The sequence below is a fragment of the Mauremys reevesii genome, linkage group 5 (genome assembly GCF_016161935.1).
Source record: "Mauremys reevesii isolate NIE-2019 linkage group 5, ASM1616193v1, whole genome shotgun sequence".
Lineage (NCBI taxonomy): Eukaryota > Metazoa > Chordata > Testudines > Geoemydidae > Mauremys > Mauremys reevesii.
In genome coordinates this window covers 135,203,480-135,225,712 of record NC_052627.1, presented here as the reverse complement: position 1 = coordinate 135,225,712, position 22,233 = coordinate 135,203,480, and the positions used below count along the sequence as shown (strand labels likewise).

Sequence of the window (22,233 nt, the reverse complement as noted above, 5' to 3'; positions counted from 1 at the left end):
GCATTTTTGGCAGGGTCTGCAGAGCAGGAAGAGGGGGGCAGAGACAGACAGCTGGGGGGCACTCTGAGGGGAAAGGGGCAGACAGCTGGGAGGGACACCAGGGGAAAAGGGCAGGAAGAGGGAGGCATATGGCTCGGGGGAGACCCAGAGAAGAAGGGGCAGGAAGAGTATGACAGAGACAGACAGCTGGGGGGCAGAGGCAGACAGCTGGGACGGGACACTCGGGGGGAAGGTTCAGGAAGAGAGGGCAGCTGGGCGTGGGGGAGTCCGTCTTACATTTGCAGGATGTGGGAGAGGCAAGTACCGGGGTATGTTCTAAAATTTCTGGTCATTGTGAAACAAGTTGAGGCCAGTTTCGGTGGGGAGGGGAGCGCCCCTGTCATAAGTAAATAATACACATTTCAGTACATAAAATGCAAGGTAATAAATGTAGGAACAAAGACTGTAGTCCATACTTACAGGATGGGATATTCTATCCTGGGAAGTAGTGACTGAAAAGAACTTGGGGATCATGGTGGATAATCTCCTGAATGTGAGGTCCCAGTGTGTTGGAGTGGCCTAAAAGGCTAATGAGATCCTTGGATGTATAAATGCGAATCATGAGTTGAAGTGAAGAGGTTATGTTTTTTCTGTGTCAGTCACTGGCATGACCACTGCTGGAATCCTGCGTCCAGTTCTGGTGTCCACAGTTCAAGAACGATGTTGATAAATTGGAAAGGGTTCAGAGAAGAGCCACAAGAACGATTAAAGGACTAGAAAAACCTGCTTTCTAGTGACAGACTCACACTGAATCTATTTAGTTTAACAAAGAGAAAATTAAGGGGTGACTAGATCACAGTTCATAAGTACCTACATGGGGTACAAAAATTTTATAATAGAGGACTCTTCAATCTAGCGGAGAAAAGTATAGCATGATTCAATGGTTGGTAGATGAAGCAAAACAAATTAACTGAAAAAATGGTGCAAATTTTTAAGAGTAATTAATAATTGGAAGAATTTATAAAAGGTTGTGGTGGATCCCCATCACTGACAATTTTTAAAATCAAGATTGGATGTTTTTCCAAAAGATCTGCTCTATTTCAAACAGGAATTAATTCAGGGAAGTTCTGTGCCCTGTGTTACGTAGAGCAGACTAGGTTATCATAGCGTCCCCTTCCGGCTATGAAAATCCAGCAGAGATGCCAAAGAATGGGTCAGTGGAGACTGAATTGTGTTTTCCTCCCTAGTGGCAGTCCCTCTGGGTAACGGATTGAGACTTAGCGTATATCTACACTTAAAACTCTACAGCAGCATAGCTGCACCTGCACCGTGGTAGTGTACACTCCTACTACAGCAACAGGAGAATCGTAAATCCACCTTCCCGAGAAACGGTAGCTAGGGCGAGAGAGTTCTGTCAACCTAGCACTGTCTACACAGGAATTTAGATTGGCTTAACTATGTCGCTCAGTGTGGATTTTTCACACCCCTGAGTGACGTAGATGGGTCAATCTAATTTTCTAATGTAGACCAGCCCTTATTGGTGGGAGGAGGTGTGTGGAAGAGTTTGCATTAAAGCTTTGTCCTTGTGTGGGTGCTCCAGTGAGGCTCAGTACTAGTACAAGGGGCTAATCACATGGATCTGCTGGTAACAGAGAATGCTTCACAGCGTGGTAATGTAGGAATTGAATTGCCAGACTAGATCGGGCCCATAGGCATCTAGTTCAATATCCAACAGTGGCCAGTACCAGATGTATTACAGATACAAGAAACCCCCTAGAAGGCAGTTTTGAGACAACCAAAATCCTAAATATTGGGAGTAGGATTAAGTCCCCAAATGACTACCGGTTATTTTCTATAACTTCCTAAAGAGGTATCTAGCAGAACTGCAATAAACAGAGAATGTCTGGAGATTCAACTCTTTTATTATGGAAGTCTATAAAATAGCCACATTGATTATTTTTTAAGATCACAAAATACACAACATCCATTTTAATATGTGACACATAATATTATATACACATTAAAAACCACATGACTGAAACACATGTTCACACGGCACCAAATTCATAACCAAAAAATCCCCACAAGTGCTTTTTCTTAAGATTAAAAACAACTGCAATAAAAACATATTAATATTTTTTTCCAGACAAAGTTTACAATAAAGAGAAAAAATTCATATCTTACTAAATAACAAATATTTAACAGCAAAACTTTTATACTAAATATCTATTTTGAATTATAACAAAAATAGTACTTATAATAGTTTATAAAGACAGACCAAAAAAATTTGTGTATAAAATAATATTATAGCGAATTGGACTGTGCTAGGAAAAAAAAATTCTGAGATTCAAAGTGCTTTATTCTGCAAACCCACTGCAGCAACTTTTTTTTTAGTCAAGTTATATTAGTTAGGAATGGTAAATCAAAAGCATGATCTATTTATGTCTAGATAAAATACACACACACACACACACATATAATAGATAGATGTATGCATCTTACATTATCTCTCTCCGGTCATTTATTCATTCAAAAGCGTGTTTGGTTTTTATTTTGTAATGAAATTTTAAAAAATGAAAACCTTTCACTGATCTCCTGAGACTCCAATGCCCTTCTAAAAGTATCTCAGAAAACACTTTGCTAATGATTATTTGACGGGGTTTGATCTGAAGTCAATGGAAAAACTTTAATGGACTTCTGTGGGGCCTTTTATCCCTTCCTACCCTGCTCTTCTCATTACCTGTGGCCTCTCACTTCTCTCCTTCCCTTGTCCTCTGTGTTCCCACCAAATAATGTTTTCAAAAAGATCGTGGGGTTGCAAGTGGCTTTTACAGACATCCTGAAAACAGTATTTATCAAGGCCTGAAAACTGGGTATGACATATAAAAAAAGAGTGGTTCTCTAGCTTTTTTATCCTATGGACCATCTCCACTCTCAACGCCCTCTTCTCCATGATTCTCAAAATTTTTCAGTGGATCACCAGGAAATATGTGGAGACCCACAGACTGACACATTTCTAGCCGGGACAGGAAATGGCAGAAAGTTCACAAGAAAGCCTGATCTTGTGAAGTTTCCATCGAAAGTTAGAGCCGGAGAGTGTGAAGACCCAAACTTGGTTTGCAAAGTTTCTGAGTGTGGGACATGAGCCTGAGCCACACAGGTGTGGAGGATTTAGGTCTGTGTTTTGGTTCAAACAGCCATAAAGATTACGGGCTAGCTGCCAGATCAGAATCTGGATCTGAACTTCAGAGTTCAGAGGCTACAGCGTCTCGGTTCAGGCCAATCCCTGTTAAAATAAAAACCTGCTATGAAATGGCCACAGAGAAATTATAGAGCAGCAAGCCTCAGAAACGACCACATTAACGCTGAGTCTCCCAAGTCACATGCACTCATGGAAGCAGAGCTCATATGTGTGTGTGTTTGTCAGTCTATGCGCTTCTATATGATTTTTGGCAGCATAGTTTAAAGTGATGATTAAATCTTTAGTGTCTCCCCTTCCAGGGAACCGCCAAAGTCTTTATTGATTCTGGACGGATGAACAGCTGGCTAGAGCAGCCTTCAGCATCTTTCACTCAGCACTGCCTTAGAGCCTTCCACTGACTCATCCCAGTTTTCAAAAGCCACACCTGCAAACCCTGCACAGGCCTGGTGGGAAGCTCCCACCCCTCCTTCCTTCAGATTTCAGCTCCTCTGAGTTATCCTGACAAAAAACGAGCCGCCCACCCACCACAGTTTCATTGGCACTCAGGTCGAGGGAGTTCTCAGCTCTGGCTCTTGTGTTTCTCCTTCTCTGCCCGATGAACTGTATGAGGTGCCCCTGTTACAGCAAATATATCCGAGAGAGAGGGTGAGCACACTGAAAGGTCTGTATAAAGTCAGTGCTTGCAGCTCAGATGAACAGCACGCCTGTCTTGGACAATTGCGAGAGAGATTTCTCTTCCCTGAGACTGCCAGTCATTGACCATGGCCGCTACAAAGTGGAAGCGGTACATGTGGTTTGCCTGGTGTCAGCTGCCAAACCTGTGCCCTGCCACTAGTAAAGCAAAAAGAGATGTTGCTCCTGACTCAGGGCAGAAGTGGTGAGTGCCCACCATGCCAGCTGAAGCAGGAATTGGGCACCTCTGAAAAAAAAAAATCAGACTGGTAACTTTTTAAATTTCGAGATGGCCCTGAACCAAAACGCCAGATCCAAACATGTCTGAATGCTGAGAATCCAAATACTACAATACAGGCCTTGCTTTCTTTCAGAAAGGAACACCCCCATTTCGAATGTGACTGGGCAGTATACGAAGTTCCCAGTGTCTCTAAAAAGCCGTTGAATTGATGGCAGTTCACATGCCCTGATAAGCACTCCCAGGACAGCTTCTCACTTCAGCTGGATGCCGCAGAGGGAAGGGTTAGCTCAGAGGGAGCCTTCCACTCATCTCCAATACTCTTTAATGCAAGCACCTCAGTGGTCAGGGGACAGTGGCAGCTGTGGGTGTGACGACCAGTTAATTTTTGGAGGCTTAGTTCTGCAGCGGTTCCATGAACAAAACAACTGCATGCTCCGAGCCACGTTACTTAGCAGCACCCCAGTACAGTTTATGAAGTACATGTGGTTCAGAGTTCAGTGCACACACCGAGGGGCCTGAGAGATCCGGAGAGAAGGCAAAAACAACACAGCTCACTGCAAAACTTGGGGTTTGGGAGGGATCAGACAGGGTGGGGGTAGGGGGAATGGACAGTTACACACATGCCAGGTAGCAGCAGCAGGCAACTTCAAAAACGTACACGTCAGAGACCCCAGTTCTACTCTCTGAACTGAGATCAGCTCACGCTGAAGCGGGTGAGAGATTCCCAGCAGAGGGCAGAATTTGGCCATTACTTTGTCCCACAGTACAGATCAAATGGCTTGTTTGTGAACAAAGCATAGGCAGAATAGAACACCCTGTCCAGCTGACCCTTTAGTGGCCCAGTGGTCCTTGTAGCAACACCAGTAGCCATGCCAGAAGCCAAACTGGTGCCAGGTTCAGTTTCCGTGCCATTACCCAGAATGCACTTCCCAGCATTTGTGGGCAGGGGCCGCAGTCATCTGAACACAGAGTTCTTTTCCCCACATGCTGTGAGAGACAAATCAGAATTGGAAAGTGTTTAGAAGGGTTTAGGGATTGGGAGTGGGGGGGATTTGTTCTTCGTTCTCTCCAAAGAAAGCAAAACAAAACAAACACTGTTATCACCAACTAATTTAACACTGTTCAACAAGATCAAAGGCCACCAGAGGTAGCAGCCTGCCATCAGATCTCGCCAACACCTCCTGGCCTGGTTTCAAGGAGACGAGTGGGGCAGTCAGACCTCTGATCGCTAGCTAATTTCAAAAGCTTTTCCCGCAGCAGGCATCCTCTGCCCTCCTCCTTGCAGCAGAAAGGTTTATATATATATAATATTTATATACTGTGTATGGTCAGGCAGTCCCAGCTCTACTAGTGTTTGAAATTCTTCTTAAAACAAAACAAAAAAACCAAACCAGCCAATCTCCTTGTACTTTCCCCACAGAAATAACAATCGTTTTGGCAGCTTTGCTGTGGGAGAAAGTCTCGACCAGGAGGTTCTGCAAGGTTAGTGTTGTGGAGAAGCTTCTTTTCCTGTTTTCTCCTTTCGTTCTGTCCCTTTTCCCACCCACCCCTATTGGCCCTCCCCCGGTGAAGGAAAAGTCAGCTTACACTGTTGCCCCCAGCATGGCTTCTGTCTCCGTCAGGATCTCGTTCTGATTGGAATCCAGTCCGAAGAATTTGACCTTGAGTCCATCGACAGGGTGGACCACAGGGACCAGCGTGATTCTAGGGAAAGTCCTGGTGGCTAGCTCGAACCGGCTCGTGCTGGCCAGCTCAATGGCTAGCGCCTTGAGGAAAAGCTTGGCCAGGTGCTTGCCGAGACAGGTCCGTACGCCCCCGCCAAAGGGGAGGTAGTGGAACCTGCCGTCTTTGTCTTCGGTACGGTCTTGCCCGAAGCGGTCAGGATCAAAGACGTCCACGTCCTTGAACACCGGGGCGGTGTCGTGTGTGTCCCGGATGCTGTACATGACGCTCCAGCCTTTGGGGATCTGAAAGCCCTACAGAGAGGGAGACGGGGGAGAGAAAAACAAGAATGCGTCAACGGTAACGTAGCCATCCACAGAACGAGACCATGCGAGCTGGGCGAAGCCGCTGCACGGCTGAGCTGAGATGCTGCTGATACTGGGGACTCTGTTTGAGATCCCCAATCATGAATAGAATATACTGACGGCTTATCGTGGAATCACCCTGCCTTGGGATTACAGTAGGACTGTGGGGTTCTCTTTCTGACCTGCTGGGGAATCAATTATCTATTTGTATTGTGGGTACAATCCCCATTATGGGCCAAGACACAGTTGTGCTCAGCACTATGTAAACACAGAACAAAGACACTTAAGAGGACTTCGGTCACTGTGAAAGTCCTTCTGTCTGAAATATTTTTACCTACTAGCGTTACATGTGGTATCCAAGATATCCAGAATTTAATGACAGAACAACTTTATTTTTCCCAGTGTGTTTTCAGTCCGTGTGATCTAGTATGTAGGATGCTGGACTGAAAGTCAAGAAACCTGGGTTCTCTTCCCAGTACTGCAGTTCTCCTGCTGGGTGACCCAGGCAAATCATTTCTTTCTCTGTGCTTCTGTTTCTTCTCTCTTCCTTTATCAGACTTATCTATTTAGACTGCAAGCTCTTTGGGGCAGGAACTCACTGGGTGTCTGTACAGCACCTGGTGTAATGGGGCACTGACCTCGCTGGGACCTGGAGGCACTATCGTAATACAAGCAAATACTAATTTGTACATTAGTGAATGTGAATAGTCAGTTCTGAGGAGTTCTTGGTGGAGTCCAGCTAGGCTCCAATCCAGCAGACACTTCGCCGCCAGTGCAACCTTTTCTCGTGCGTGCAAGTGGTTGCAGGATTAGAATCTCTGCTTCCCTTGGTGTTTGCGTGGGTCTTTCCCAAGAACAGGAGAGTGAATTTGCAAAAGAAAAAAAAGAAGTGTGCCTATAAAAGCACAAGGAACGGCAGAGGGCGGCTGAGGCAACTGTAGAACATAAAATTACTTCTAACTCATTTTTGAAAACTAGCTAGATTTAAATCACTGCCATTCCTTTATCATTGTCCCTCTTTTATTAAATCTGGAGTAACTCCATAAGCTTTAGATTTAACTGGTGAAACAGACATCACCGTCTACCCCACCATATGGCAAAGGGGAAAACTTTTCTCCCATCTCTGCTGTTATCCCTCACATTATTCAGAGCTCCCCAAACCAGTGTCCAGATAAGCTGTATAGTAGTCCACAGCATCACCTATTCACATACACACGTAGTTTCACACACCCATAATGTGTGAGTGAGTGCGTGGGTGTGCTGAGAATGCACTGATGAGGGGAAAAAAGGGTGATTTATCATCCCCTGTTTACTTGAAAAGGTTTCAACCTCAAATCACGCCGTTAGCAGGGTTTACTGTGACTGACAAGTCTCAAGATTTTCTTTTGCTAGCACAAAATTCCATCCATTATGATGAGTAATATCCCTATCATCCAAAAATTTGTAACTGCCCTTTGCCCCTTTCCCCCGTCACACCCCAATCTCTGGCTTCAGAGATCGCCACATGTTTCTCTTTCAGAATATCAAACTTTTCTCCCCCTTGGTTGCCTGAAAGTTCTGGTGCCAAATGATGGGCTAGATTCTGATCTCAGTTCCACCAATGTAAATCCAGAGTAATTGCACTGATCTGCCAGCGGTATGACTTTAATTTGTCCTCTTTGTGGGCCAGATCCTGCCTAAATTGCTAAGTGGCTTGCAAGTCACACCCAAGAGTTGTGCTATTGTGTGCAACCCCTGTAATATCGTGGTGCACAAGTCAGCCCAGGAACGTGCGTGAACGTGTAGACTGGGGTAGGTAACCTATGATCTCAACCCACAACTGACTTTTTTTAAGCTTCCCCAACAGGCAGATTATTCTACAATTGACTATTACAAGGCACCTTTCCTTGACACGTCCGGTACAGGTAGCCTTCTACATGCAAGATTCCCCAGCGACTCTGATGGGAGCTGTACCCAGCACAGCTCATGTGCCTTGCAGAGCATGCTGGGACACCCTCTCATTTAGATTGGATATGACAATGGGAAGAACTAGCTTGGAAGGAGATTTATGGAATCAGTAGAGTAGTTTCTAGGTCCCTTTGTTTGGAAGTTTGAGCGAAATCTGTTCAACCATTTTTGAGTTATGCCTCAACATTCAGACATGTTCACTGATAAGCACGCAAATTGTCAGGTGGATAGTTCTACATCCCTACAGGCCTGGTTGCAAAATAAATACAACATATATATATATATATATATATATATATATATATCAGTTTCCAGCTTTCAGAAGTTTTGTATGTGGTAGAACCTTTCACTTACATTTAAGTTTGTAAGACAGATTATACCTCCTACATATATATATATATATATAGTAATTGATTGTAGCACATGGTACATTGATCAATGGACTGTTCGGATGTTCTTGCAGAGTAAGGGCATTCTACCTGGATGACTCAGCAGCCTCTGTGGGTTAATGTTGCGGATCCACTAGACTGCAACTTCAGCAGCGCAAGAGTGAGATCTGGTCTGATTTCATGAGCTAAGCAGGTCTGAGCCAGAACTGTCATTGGATAAGACACCTCTGAGGGGAAAAAGCCAGGGTGATACAAGCATAGGCGAGTCAGCAGAAAGTGGTCCTTTAATAACAAGAATTTCCGCTATAACCTGGCAGTTCATCAGTTGGAAACGACAGAGGAGGAGAAAGATCTGGGTGTATTAGTCGATCACAGGATGACTATGACTCACCAAGGTGATGAAACACTAAACAAAAAAACCCCCACAGATGTGATCCTAGGATACATCAGGCAAGGTATTTATGCCACTGAACAAGGCACTGGTAAGACACCATCTGAAATATGGTGCACAGTTCTGGTCACCCATCTTCAAGAAAGAGGAATTTGAAGTGGAAGAGGTGCACAGAAGGGCTACTAGGACGATCAGGGGACTGGAGAGCCTGTCTTCCAAGACGAGACTAAAAGAGCTGGGCTTATTTGGGCTGAGAGGGGATCTGATTGCTCTCTCTAAGGACATCAGCAGGGTAAACACCCAGGAGGGTGACGAGCTATTTAAAATAAAGGACGAGGGTGGCACAAGAGCAAAGGAGCATAAACTGGCCAGGAGTAAACTGAGGCTGGAAATGCGAAGAAGGTTTCTAACTATCAGAGGAGGGAGGTTCTGGAACAGCCTTGGAATAAGAACAGGGGCAAGGGGCAAACAACCAAACTTGGTTTGAAGATGGAGCTTGAGAAGTTTAGGAACGGGATGATATGACGGGGTGACCTGCGATGGCAGCGACTGGACTCAGTGATCCAGGAGGTCCCTTCCAGTCTTACGTTCGTTCTGAGTCTGCACTCAGCCCATGCCCCTGTGTAGTGCTGTGCCATTGGAGGGGCGGTCTTGCATTTCTGCTGAAATGTAAACCCAGGCCCTAGTGCTTATGCTCACGTCAAGATCCAGCCAAGCTCCAGTGTCAGAACACTTGGGAGAAATATCCTATTCCCTAACACCCCTTCCCCCGTACTTTAAAATGGATCTGGCACATCTTGCCCCCTTGTCCTACACTTGTGTAACACTGGCCTGCACGGTTATAAAACCTGCCAGGTTCCACCCCAGAGGTGGCTGTATTCCAGTGGGAAGGTGCAGAGATTCCTGCCTGTGTCTCTATAAAATACTCTGAAGCCCCTTTTCGGGGGAGAAGGTGCACGAGACACGTCAAAGCTCCTGGGCTGTTGTACTCACGTCCAGCTCGAAGGTCTGCAGCACCGTCCTGTACCCGCCGGAGATGGGGGTGAAGAGACGTAGCACCTCCTTGATCACGCAGTCCAGGTAGTGGAGACTGCTGATGGTGTCCAGCCGGAGGGAGCCCTCGCAGATGCAGCCGTTGTGCAGGATGCCCCTGCTGCGGAGCTCTTCGCGAAGCTTCTCCAGGACCCCGGGGTGCTTCAGGAGCTGCATGATCAGAGAGGTGCTGGCACTGGCCGTGGTGGCATAGGCAGCAAAGATCAGCTCCAAGGTGCCATCCTGAAGGCCAAAAGGAACCCTGGATTATACACTTGCAAGGTCACAGCCTCAGGTACCCGGCCCCATGCATCACGCTGCTGCAGTACGTGCTTCATATGGGGCACATGCTAAAATGGGTTCATGTCCCAGCCGTCCACTAGCAGAAGCTAGAACCTGGCACAGCTGGAAGGAGTTTGGTTTAGCCTCAGCCTGGTACCCAAAGAGATTTTATTTGCAACATACAATTTGGCACAACAGGAAAGCTTTCCTCAGGGCTGCTGCACGTCAACGGGGTAACCCACGGGAGGTGGCGCAGAGCAGAACTGCGGGGCGTTGGCAGCGCTGTCAGGAGAACTGGTTGGAGGAAGCTCCCGCAGTACTTAGCTTGTACGCCCTTAAGGGCAGGGATCTTCTCTCCAGGGCGCGTGTACGGAGCCTAGCACAGTGGGGCCCAGATCCCTGAGGGGGACCTCAGGGGTTTACCAATAAACCGCAACAAAACTAGCTCTCACTGTGCCTGGCTCAGTCTCCCGCTTCCGTGAACGTTACAATTCATCCTCCCCAGAGGAAGGCCACACAATGGAAAAAAAACCCACCGTCATCAAGACAAGAGGCGGCTGAGGGCCACTGGGAGCTTGTACAGAGCCGCGAGCTGGGGGCAGCAGAGCCTGGATCCCCAGCCCAAGCCGTTAGCGTGGCAGCCAAGCTGAGAGGACGAGGCAGCCAGCAGCAGCCTGGGGCGGATCATTTCTTCCTTCCCCGTCACACGACGTAATGGGCTTGGCTGCGTTTCCAATCCCCCGGTCGAGCAACGTCCCAGCTCCTCCTGCAAGCTGCCACCCCAGCTCGCAAAAGGACCTTCCCCACCCCTCCTGCCAAGACAGGACGACTCGGGAACAGCACGTTCACCAGTCGCTCAGTCCAAGGCTCCTGCTCAAGTCACTTAAGCTTTCAGGGATTCTTTCCCAGCCGCTGACTAAGCCGGAGGGAGACATTCCCTCTCTGCTTTGGAAGGGGACTCGGGCCCAGCCCGGCCTTCTCCCTGATGGAACTTTGCAAAGTCCAGTTTGGAAAAGAAAAACAACAGCTCCTGTCGGGGCTGACGCTGGCTTCCTCCTCCCCCAGCTGCGAGAGAACACAGGCAGCCCCTCCCTGCACAGAGAGCAGTGCAGCTTCAGGGGGGTTTCCTTGGCACTTACCAGCATATGAACACCCCCTTATCTATCTGCCCCCGGAGAAAAAGGAACAAACAACATCCCTCAGGCATGCCTGTCACGCACACAGGGTGCCTGATGCTCATCTCCCTTACGCCAGGGTCAGCCCATTGACTTCACTGGAGCGATTCCTGATTTACACCCATCTACACCATGAATAAGCTCTACACCACGTCTGACCTGCGCCGTGCCACCCCCTGGAGAGCAGCCTGGGTCTCCTAGGCCTGTCTCCTGAGACTGCTAACAAGGGCCTGGGATGGGTTTGCACTGGTGCCCATGGTTTCAAAGCCTCTGCCCCCTTGCGAAGAATTCCAGTCTGTACGCAGCCTTTCCGTGCCAGCTGCAGCCGGACGGTGGGCTGATGGCTCTGGAGGTTTTCAAACAACCACCACCCCTAAAGCACTCCTGTCCAGCATTGTCTTACTTAGGGTTCTTCTTTCTCATGTGGTCTTTAACTCCCTCCCCCACAGATTTAGCATGCACTCAGGGAAAAGGACAGACTTCATGCCAAAGGGAGCAGAGGGTACCCCACTGCCTGGCCAAAAATATCCCCGTTCAGTTCGTTTACGTGTCACGGGAAGCAGAAAGGACCCCCAAGATTCTCCACTGGCATTTCTTTCCTCTCCCTCTCCGCATGGCCCGCCCTGCAATTTATAGCTACTTACTGGTTTTGAGCCAATGTTCAATCCAATAGAAATAAATAGCCACACTGCAGGGCGTTCCTGGGGGTTACCAATGGGCTAGAAGGAGCTGATAGCCTATGATGTAGCTTACGGACCCTGGGCAGCCATTAACTGAGTGTAGGGGGAGGCTAGTGGTCCAAGCACAGGCCTAGGCACCAAGAATGCCCAAGTTCTAATCTTGGGCCAGACACAGACTCTCTTCCCTCTCAGTGCCTCAGTTTCCTCGCCTGTACAATTGAGGATAATAACCCTGATCAGCCTCACAGTGGCACTGTGAGGAGGAATTAATGTTTGATAAATGCTGGAAAAGAAAGCGTGCCACTCTGTAATAATAATATTCCCCAGAAATGATCTTCCCCAAAGCCTGGCCAGGATCTGCACATAAATGTGGCTCTTAGGGAAAAGAATGGTCTGCTGGCACTGGGTTTGATCCACACAGAGTCCAGGCAGGTGCTGTGCAAGTGCTTGCAGATAGCTTTGCTAATACAGCCCTGCTATGCCAGCCCCTGGGGTTCTCACCCCAGCTCTGCCACGGCCCCTCAACCCGGCCCTTCAGCACCCTTCATTAATCCAGCCCTGAGCCTCCACACAGCTCCGCTGCTGCCTTTCCTTCCCTGCCATTCTGCCCCTCGGTGATCCCAGCTGGTGCTGTTCTTGAGCAGAAGCTACCCGCCAATCACATGGAGTGGGTGGGATGGGCACAGCCGTGGGAGACTGGGGAGAGCGAAGGAGGAAACCGACCCAAACCAATGGTGACTTAAGGGAGGAATTGACCCAAGGGGATGCACAAGACCCTGCTCTTACCTTCAGCTCCTGCATGGTCAGCTCTTTGCCATGCTCCTTGCCGCTTTCTATCAGGATGTCTAGGGCATCGGAATAGTCCTTGCCCTGCGTGTTCTGCAGCTTCTCCCGAATGGCTTTCTCCAGCCCCTTCTGCAAAGTCTCCCGTGCTCGGATCCCCTGCAAAACAGCAAGTCGTCAGTCCATGAAATAGCCACTCAGCAGCCAGGGCATCACAATGGTTCCTCGGCTCTGGGGCTCCCCGAGGAGTCGGCGTGAACGCTAAATGAGTGTTTAATTGGCTCACAATTAATCAGTCACCAGAGGGAGAAATATAGATGGCCAGTGGGACAGAAAACCTTTACTGACAAGAATCTGGGAACGGCTGCGCTACTCACCACGGATGGAAGCTGTGTGGGTCATTCCAAACTCATGGGCAGCGGCAGCGCTGGAGACTGGACTATTGGCAGCTGGCCCAGTGGGCTAAAACCAATGCAAACCCAAATGGCTTATCGTGCCCACGTTAGCCAGGCTAACCTGGTCCGAGAACCACTGCCAGGTATGTCCCTGTTCCATGCTAGAACTGAGCTGTAAATCCCGCTGGGGATCTACTGCCAGTGTGGCTTCTGGGAGACTTCTAAAGGCCAACGGTGCGTCGGGACATAGCAAGAGGCGTATATTGGAACCGTTTGTGCTGTTCCACCAGTGACCTATGCGCTAATTCAAGCAGGAATGAATTCATGGAAACCCTATAGCCTGTGCTATGCAAGAGGTCAGAGTAGGTCTATGACTTGTATCCACACTGTTCCTATCTAGGGGCAGGATCTGTTGAAAGAAGGCCTGTATTTGGCATTGGGGTACCCTGTTGCAGACAAGAACTGGGCACGTATGTACCCAGTTCAAACCACTTGTATGCATGGAAACAAACTGCTTTACAAGCATGCTGGAAGGAACAAACAGCTCTTAGAACAATACAATTCTCTATTGCAGACAAGGTTCTGCCAATCAAATCCTTATCCTACCCCCACAAACCAGCCTGAGCTTTGACTGCGCCACATGACACACAAGCTAGCTATTTGGGGAATGCTAGAGAGTCTTAAAAAAATACTGGGACTGTTTCTTTTAACCTCACCTATAAGTGCCTTAGTTATCATGATTCCAATGAAATGTCAGACTTCAATGCCGCAACATCACTAGATAGAGAAAACCTGCCACTTTTGCAGGGCTGGATCTTGCATTTGGGGAGGTGCGGGGAGGAAACATTTCTGAGGAAGGTTAATTTTTTTTTTTTTTTTTTTTAAAGACAACTGTTGGAAGTTGCTTGGGGGGTTGAAATCCTAGAAAAATCAGTCCTGGGCAAAAGTCTCTTTGACGTGAGTGGCAAACTCCAGATTTACCCCAGTGCAGATGAAGGCCCCAAATATGCAAGACACCACAAAAGTCTAATTGGCACCACCGTATGAACGTCGTGTTTTAAAGTGAGAGCCACAACAATTATCCCCAATTTTTGCCCCCCTTCTCTCCCCACTCCTTGTCCCACAAATCTTTAGGAAACTTTACCTCAAAGGAATGTATCCAATTCCTCTGAAGGAGTTCTCTTCCCAAGAACCCAATCGAATTCCCAAACTAGCTCTCTCACTAAAAGAGTCTCAGCTTTGCACTGACACTGTGCTCTTATCTAGTGTTTTGTCTGCAGAGCATCTGAAAAGTGTTTTAAAAGGCAGGTTGACATCTGTATCCCCAACTTTAGGGCAGGTCAGAAAATGAGAAATATTGCAACGAATTTCGAGAGAAATGAAGAATTTTCATTTCTTTCTAATTTTTTGGGGCTTTAGTTTATGAAAACTGATTTTTTTCCCCTTAGTATTTCATTCAAAGACTGGGAAGAAGCTAGAAATTAGGAAAAGGCCGTTCTATCCCCGTTTAATCCCTTTTCCACAGAGGAAAAGGTGGGGCAGAGCGAGGTCAAAGGACATGCACTCGGACAACCAGAAAGCCACCACCTTCTCCTCCTTTATATTGAGCTGTACAGCTCCTAGCACAAGGGAACCTTGATTGGCATTCCTAGGTGCTAGCATAATGTATAGATTAACAAGGAAAGCCAAGCACTGGATCTCAGGCCCCTGTCCACTGGACCTCACTGCCTTCTCCTTCAAGGCCAGAAATTTCTGGTTCCTTCCCACCTCCATCATCTAAGTGTGGCCCTCATCACTGCAGTATCTGAGCACCTCCCAATCATTAATAGATTTTATTCTTGACATCTCTGTGTGACAGGGGGCTGAGGCACACAGAGATGGGGAGCTGAGACACACAGAGATGGGGAACTGAGGCACAGTGACTTGCGTAAGGTCACACAGGAAGCCTGTGGCAGAGTCAGGAATTCAACTCAGGTCTCCTGAGTACCAGTTCAGTGCCAGATCCACTAGATCATCCTTCCAAGCTACGCTCAGTGTCGCTAGCTCAATGTCATGTCCATACGTGGTACTAGAGGACCATCTTACCCTCCTGTAGCCACTGAAGGGCAGATCCACGGGCAGCGAGAAGACGTTTTCCACAAACTGCTGGTAGACCTCGAAGAGACGGGTGAGCTCCTCATCAGAGATGCAGAAGCCCAGCAGGACCCGGATGGCCATGCGGAAGGTGAGCTTCTGCGCCTCGTAATAGACGTTGATAGGCTCTGGGGTGCTGCTCCACATCCGGAGCGTGTCCTGGATCACCAGCTGGATCTTCGGGAGGTAACTCTCCAGGGCTTCATGGCTGAAGATTTTGGAGAATACCTGCAATACAAACCATACATAGATAGAGATGAACCCAAGGTCTTCCAGCCTTCCCTAATAGCCCAGTATTGCTTGCATTAAATGGTGTCTAAGGGCACCAGTGGAGAGCAAGGAGCCCATTATGCTAGTTGCTGTGCAGACAAGCAGGAATACAAGATCCCTGCCCCAGAATGCTCACAGTCTAAATAAGCAAGACGGCAAAGGGTGGGAGGGAAAATGACTTCCCCATGGTCACTGAGTAGATCAGTGGCAGAGCCAGGAAGACAACCCAGTCCAGTGTCCAATTCCAGAGCTTGCCAAAGACCCTCCAACAATAAACCCTCACATGGGCAATCCTACAACCACCAACTAGTATGTCAAGCCCCAGCGCTTAGCAGTGACCCTACAATAACAAAGCAGCATGTGAGCAACCCTACAATAACAAACCAGTGAGAGAAAGAAAGAGAGAGAGAGAGAGGAAAGTCTATGTCAACAGACAGCATTCTTCTAAACTCTGCGATTGAGTCAGCTCTGGAGTGAACAGACCCAGCTCCCCCTTCTGCTACAGGGCCTGTATTATTGTGCGAGGACCCCAGCAATGCAAGGAATGTTCTCTGCTCTCTCCCTGCATCCCTTCCCCTCTGCTATAATCCCAGTTGGCTAACTCCACAGCACACGCTTTCATTCTGACCCCCCCCGCCCTGTAGCCCAGAGTGCATGGGTGGAAAAGCGCTGTTTGTTTACTTTTTATTAACTCTCACCCACGCTGCCACGCTCCGGGCCTCCAGGAACCGAGAAAACAAAATCAAATCAAGCCCCCATAGAGGGAAGCGCGCGCCAAGGTAAAGGTCAGACGAGACGGCGCAACCTCCTCCAGCTCCTGCCGAGGAGATGAGAGGGCTTGCCGGGAGGGAGGGGCGGGTCCCCATTTTATCAAATTAAAAAAAAGAAAACCCCCAGCCAAAGCCCCTCCAAGAACGTAACCTTTCAAGCTGTAAATGTGAGAATTTCCCCCGCAGTCAGCACTGGAAGGGAAAGGTAACATTTTCCTGGCCGTGACCCTGCATTGCTAATGCTCGGCGTCGCTCGCTGGAGTTTGTTTGGTGAAATAACACCCCTGGCCCTTTAAAGCCTGGCCCTGGAGACTCAACAATCGCTGGTTCATAAAGTGCTCCAGTCCCTACACGTACTGACCTTCACGCGGCGCGCTGGGCGACAGGAGGGGCTTTTCCCTAGGAGCAAAGAAAGAAATGAAGGAAGAGCCCCCGGGGCCGGCAGGCTTTGTGGCTGTTAATAAAAAAAATTCTCCAGCCAAGAGCCGGCGGGGGAGGAGGAAAAGCAGAAGGGGGGATGAGAAAGAGCCAAAAAGGGCAAGAGAAATGGATCGATCTTGTCCTGCTTTCTGGAGCGTGGAGCCTGCCTGGCCCATGGCACTTTGGCTTAGTCTATTTTTAAGCCCTGGAAAGAGACGTGTGTGGGTGGGTAAGAGACATTTCTAAAAACCATAGCTAGTAAACCTGACAACACTGCAGCCTCGCCAAGCCCCGTCGCCAAGCTCCCCCTCCCCCACCCCCGAGATCCCCAAATGTCCGGGCTGCACCGAACGAAGACGAGGCCTCCCCCTGTTCATGCTCCTCCAAGATCCACCTGGGCCAGGGCAAGCAGGGAGGAGAAAGAAATAAACAAGCGTAGGCCGGTTCCAGTAGCTGGGAAAGAGACATTTCCCTGGTGGCCGTGACCGGGACATCGGGCTTTGATACGGCGCCAGGTGCAGAAATGTTGGCGGCTCTTAGTGATTGTTGGCACCCAGAGCCCAGGCGCTACTGCGCGGTGGAAACCTCTGCCATCATAACGCAGAAAGGGAAAGAGGGGTGTATTTCTGCCGTCCCCGCCTGGTACCGCAGACAAATTGCTAGAGCTGCCTAAGGAACCCCCAGGGAGAAGAACCAGTGACAAGAGTGGCCAGGCAGATGCCAAAGGTTCAACCCCCAGGCTCCTTCTCTTGAAAGAAGCTCAAGCGATCTTGGCTCTTCGTGATGTTGTGTTGAGGGAGAGGAGATTTGATAAAGCAGGATATGGCCCAGCAGCACAGGCCTGGCCATCAGGAACTCCTGAACCCAAATCTCCAGCTGTTTCATACAAGCAACTCCCCTAGAATCAGGCCCTGGGAGTTCTGGTCCTGGTTCTGACACTGATGCTTTACGAGAGCTTGGACAAAACATTTAACCTTCCCCGTGCCTCAGTTTCCCCCATCTGAGACACGGGACTGATGATACGGCATTGAATGAGCTGGGGTTCAGGCTCCAGACTGGGACTCCAGACACGTGGGTTCAAGTCCCTACTCCACCACAGACTTCTTGTGTGACTTTGGGAAAGTCACTTCATCTCTCTGTGCCTCCGTTCCCCATCTATGAAATGGGGATAATGACACTTCCTTCCTACCACCTTTTTCTCCTGTTTTGCCTATTTAGATTTTAACCTCTTCAAAGCCGGGACCGTCTCTTACCCTGTGCAGCCCCCAGCACAATGGAACCCTGATCTCAGCTGGGGCCTCTAGTTGCTACTGGTGTGCAAGCAATAAACCACAACAGTGTGTGTGTGTGACTGCACACTACTGCCCTTTCCTGGGTGGAATCAGGACTGCTGAGCTGTGTGCCATAGTCCCCTTACTGTGCCTGTGGATGAATGATTCTCCTGCAGGGAGCATGTGCTTTGGATCAGGAGCCCCCAGTTCTACCCCGGGAGCCATCACGAAGCTGCAAGTGATCGTGGTTGTGCAGCACGGTGGGAGGGTTAATGTCCCTTTGAAGGCGAAGATGCCGTCCAGAGCGCTCAGCACTACTGCGGAAGACGGCTATTTGTATAGCTGCCTCCGTCCTACAGTACTTTTCAAACCCTGGCCCCTCAAGGGATCCCTTCTATTTCACCCCCACCGGCAGGCTGGCTAGTGACGCAGAGCGACACCGCTGGGAGTCCTTCCCATGTTCCATTGGTCCGTGGCCAGTGTACCGTAAGATAGGGTGCAGCACAAAACCAAACTGCTCCCCCCGGCAGACTCACTGGTACCTTCGTTAGCCACCCTGGCAACCAGACCAATGGATTAGAGAGACAACTCCCTGCACACCTACAGGGCAGGTTTGAGGCACATTGGTGGGGTAATGGATGAGGGAAGCTACCCCGACCACTGTCCATGCCATACCTGTTCTCTTGCATACACAATACCCCACCCCCACCACCACCAACAGCTACGGTCCTGGCAACTCACTAAGCAGCCAATATGCAAGGCGTTCTCTCCAGTGCCCCAGTGATGTCTGTCTGTATAAGAAGTAAGCTAGGTAGAACTGGATGCCTGGTGCAGGGGAGGGCACCCCCAGACCTGAAAGCACACTGGGCAATAGGGGAGGTGTGAATGCAGGAACATAGGGACGGCCAGACTGGCTCAGCCCCAAGGTCCATCTAGCCTAGTATCCCGTCTCTGTCAGTGGCCAGCGCCAGCTGCTTTAGAGGAAGGTAACCTGGCGAGAGGCAGCTGTGGGATCCTCTGCTCCCAGAGCACAGCCCCAAGTGCCTGGAGAAGAGGGACTGATGTCGTCATTGAGCCCCGAGAGTTGTGCAAATTCCTGGGGCTCTAAAAGCGATTTGTGCCAGAAAATGCAAAAAAAAAAAAACCCACACAAAAATACACCCCGCCCCCGCACGAACACCCCGACACCCATCAGCTGCCAAAGAGATGGGGCGGGTTAGTCTAGAGATCCCTTCCCAACTCTGAGGAGAAGGTAGGTGGCTACTCTGACACTCAGAGAGTTGCTCCATTGTCAGAACTGGAAGCCCACCTCTCCCGCCTACCGCTCTCTTCTTACGTACGTCGCCTCTTTGTCTCCCAGCAGCCAGAGCCAGGATAGACCCACTGAGTCTTGTCTAGCCCGTCTTGCTGCCAACGAGGGTTTGTTCCCTGTTGTACAAGATGGCCCGTACCCAGCACCTCCTAGCTCCAAGGAAGTTTGGCTGGCTGGCCCAGCCGCTCCCTAACTCAGAGTATATCAGGATTCACTTGCACTGAGATTTATCATGGGCTTGCCTCCAATGTGTTTAGACTCAGTATTTACGCCTACACCTCAAACAGCTCCCGCTTAGCCCTCTGTAACCACCCTGGCTCCTTAAAATACTTCATCTCCGTCCCCCCTCAAGCCTCTTCTCTCAAAACTAAATAATCCCACTTGCCAACGTGTTCTTCTGTACATCCCCCTCCCTGGCCTGGCCTGGCCTGGCCCCCCTTCCAGCTCACCAAGAACTCTCCAATGCAACGGAGCAGCTTCCCAGTTGCAAGGGGGATTCAGTCCCAACAGGTCTCTCCTTCGCAAAGGCTTCCCTCCCTGCTTCTAGGCTAAAATCCCTGCGCCCTCTAGTGAACATTTGTCGAATAGCTCTGGTCTTCTAGGCCCGGGAGTCAGGGAGGAAGGGAAGGTTAAAGCACAGACGGGAAAAGGAGGCAAAGGAGCCTCCTTTTTCTCAGATGAATTAACAGCAAAAGCTTCCTGCCAGCAAGAGCTTATTAGGCTGCAGGATGGTCATCCAAGGAAAGGGGAGAAACCCCCTTTGCAGAGTCATGTAAAGCTAGAGTAGACAGGCCCCCGAGGCATGGTCTTAGGGAACAGCCCTGCACTGCCAGGGGAAACCGGACGGGCTGACCTGATCTATAACGATCTATGGCTGATAGGAGAGGGGCCTAATTCCAAACTCACCCAGGCCCTGCCCGATTCTCCACTTAGGGTGACCAGACAGCAAGTGTGAGAAATCGGGACAGGGCGTGGGGGCCAATAGGCGCCTATATAAGACAAAGCCCTGAATATCAGCACACTATCCCCACCTGGAATCCACACCTTAGTCTGGAGGTACGTATGTCACTGGGTTTTAGACCCAGATTTATTCCCCTACCTTGTGCTACACAGGTCTGCTGTGATCCTTGTGGCTTGTTAGTCAAGAGCTGACTCTGGAGTCAGAAGGGATAGAAAAATGCGTACTCCTCAAAGAAATTACTTACCCCCCACACACACATGCACCCTTTCGCCCATGGATCAGAAAGAGAGCCCACCATCCAGAATGCGGATTAACCGACCCTGTCTGGAAACTTCCGATTATGCCTCTTCTTGCAACAAAAACAGGATATTTAAGGATTTACAGTTATCCTAAGGCAGAAAATTCTTGCCCAGTGTCTCAGCTCCCTGGATCCACAGAGCGTTCCAGCTACGCGTGACAATGAGAGGTGCCTCTTCCCTGTCTGATGTGAACCTCACAGACCTATTGCATTTCAGCTGTTCCCTGAGGCACACCAGAGAGGAGAAGCAGCATCCCTTTATACTCGTATACAGCATCCCTTTGGCTCGTACCCACAGTATTTTCATGGACAGTTATCTTGTTTGAAAGAGGTTTGGTTTAGGGGGAGTTTAATGCATGCACAGTTTCTTTTCAGGCCCTGAGAACAAAACCCTCCATTTATCCCGTGACAGTACAGCTTTCATCACACTGCCCACTCCAATGTGCCTCGACCCTGGCCTCTCGGAATGGGTGAGGAGCACAGTCTCCATGGCCCGTTCAGTTCCTGACTTCAGCTATTGCTGATGCCAATGGAGAGTTTGACAACGCAGATGCCTGTCCAGCAGGATCCGGACTGAGATCCATGAGATTGATTTCACATCGGCCACCTGGCAGTCACTGTGTGGGACTCGAACCAGCGACTGAGTGGCAATAGGCTTCCTGATTTCACCACCACTAGGCCCAGAGTTGCTCTCTTCCTGCTGCTCAGCCCCAAAGAGGAGTGAACAAAGACGGTTAATGAAAAGCCCAATAGGAAGAGGACTGGCCTCTGGAACATGGCTGTCCCATGAGTGGTGACTCAGTGCTCCCTAGACATGACCTGAGTCCATCAAACTCGCCCCTGCAATGTTTGGAGCGGGATGCCAGCTAGGACAGGTTCGTATTCCCTGCCTCCCCTGAGTTGTTGGTCCAGCCCTAGAAAATGAATAAGCTAATAACACGCTAACACAACACTCTCTGTTGAGCTCCAAAGGTTACTTTGGCTGCAGTGGTTGTCTCTCAGCGACTTTAATTATCCACCACTGCTCTCAGCATGAGCCCAGGAAACACCAAACAGTTTCTAAACCTTGACACAAGAGGTTTATTCACCTCAGTCAAGGGCCAGACAAGTATTTGCTCCAACCCTGCCTTCCCAATTGTAGCCACATTATAGTGGATGTCCTCCTTCCTCCAAAGCATCTGTTCTTGGCCACAGCTAGAGGCAGGATACCCACTGTGATGGCTCAATGGCCTTGCAAATCTTATGTACCAACATGTTTGGATCTGGCTGCCTGGTTCACGAGCAGGAGGGTTTATGGAATGGAAGGGAAAACAAAGTAAGATGCTGCCAGGCGCTGAGCAGTCACAGACAAGGCCACGAAGCCAAAGGTGTTCAAAAGAAAAATACTTTTTCAGCTGCTATTTTTACACTTGGTAATGTATGTAAATGGGCTTCTTCATTTCACTCGCGCACAGACAGAGCAAAGATCCGAGGCTGATCACTGCCTTTCCCACACTCTAAAAGCCATCTGTGCTGTGCCAGAGATAAAGAGCCTCCGGCCGGAATATCAGTGAACAAGACCGATGCCACGTGCCACATGCAGAAATTGACTAGTAGCTTTTTA

The 22,233-nt window shown here is 49.2% G+C and overlaps 1 protein-coding gene across 2 annotated transcripts in view; it reads right to left on the bottom strand.

Annotated features, from left to right (window-relative positions):
• Window positions 1-1,928: 1,928 nt before the first annotated feature.
• Window positions 1,929-22,233, bottom strand: part of LOC120407119 (cytochrome P450 26B1) — a 45,319-nt gene continuing 25,014 nt past the window's right edge. For both annotated transcript variants that reach the window (XM_039542458.1, XM_039542459.1), the window contains exons 4-7: window positions 15,281-15,556; window positions 12,804-12,959; window positions 9,842-10,123; window positions 1,929-6,070 (exon numbers count right to left, since the gene is read on the bottom strand). In XM_039542458.1, coding sequence (XP_039398392.1) covers window positions 5,678-6,070; window positions 9,842-10,123; window positions 12,804-12,959; window positions 15,281-15,556 — 1,107 coding nt within the window. In that variant the 3' untranslated portion in view covers window positions 1,929-5,677. The remainder of the gene's footprint in view (window positions 6,071-9,841; window positions 10,124-12,803; window positions 12,960-15,280; window positions 15,557-22,233) is intronic.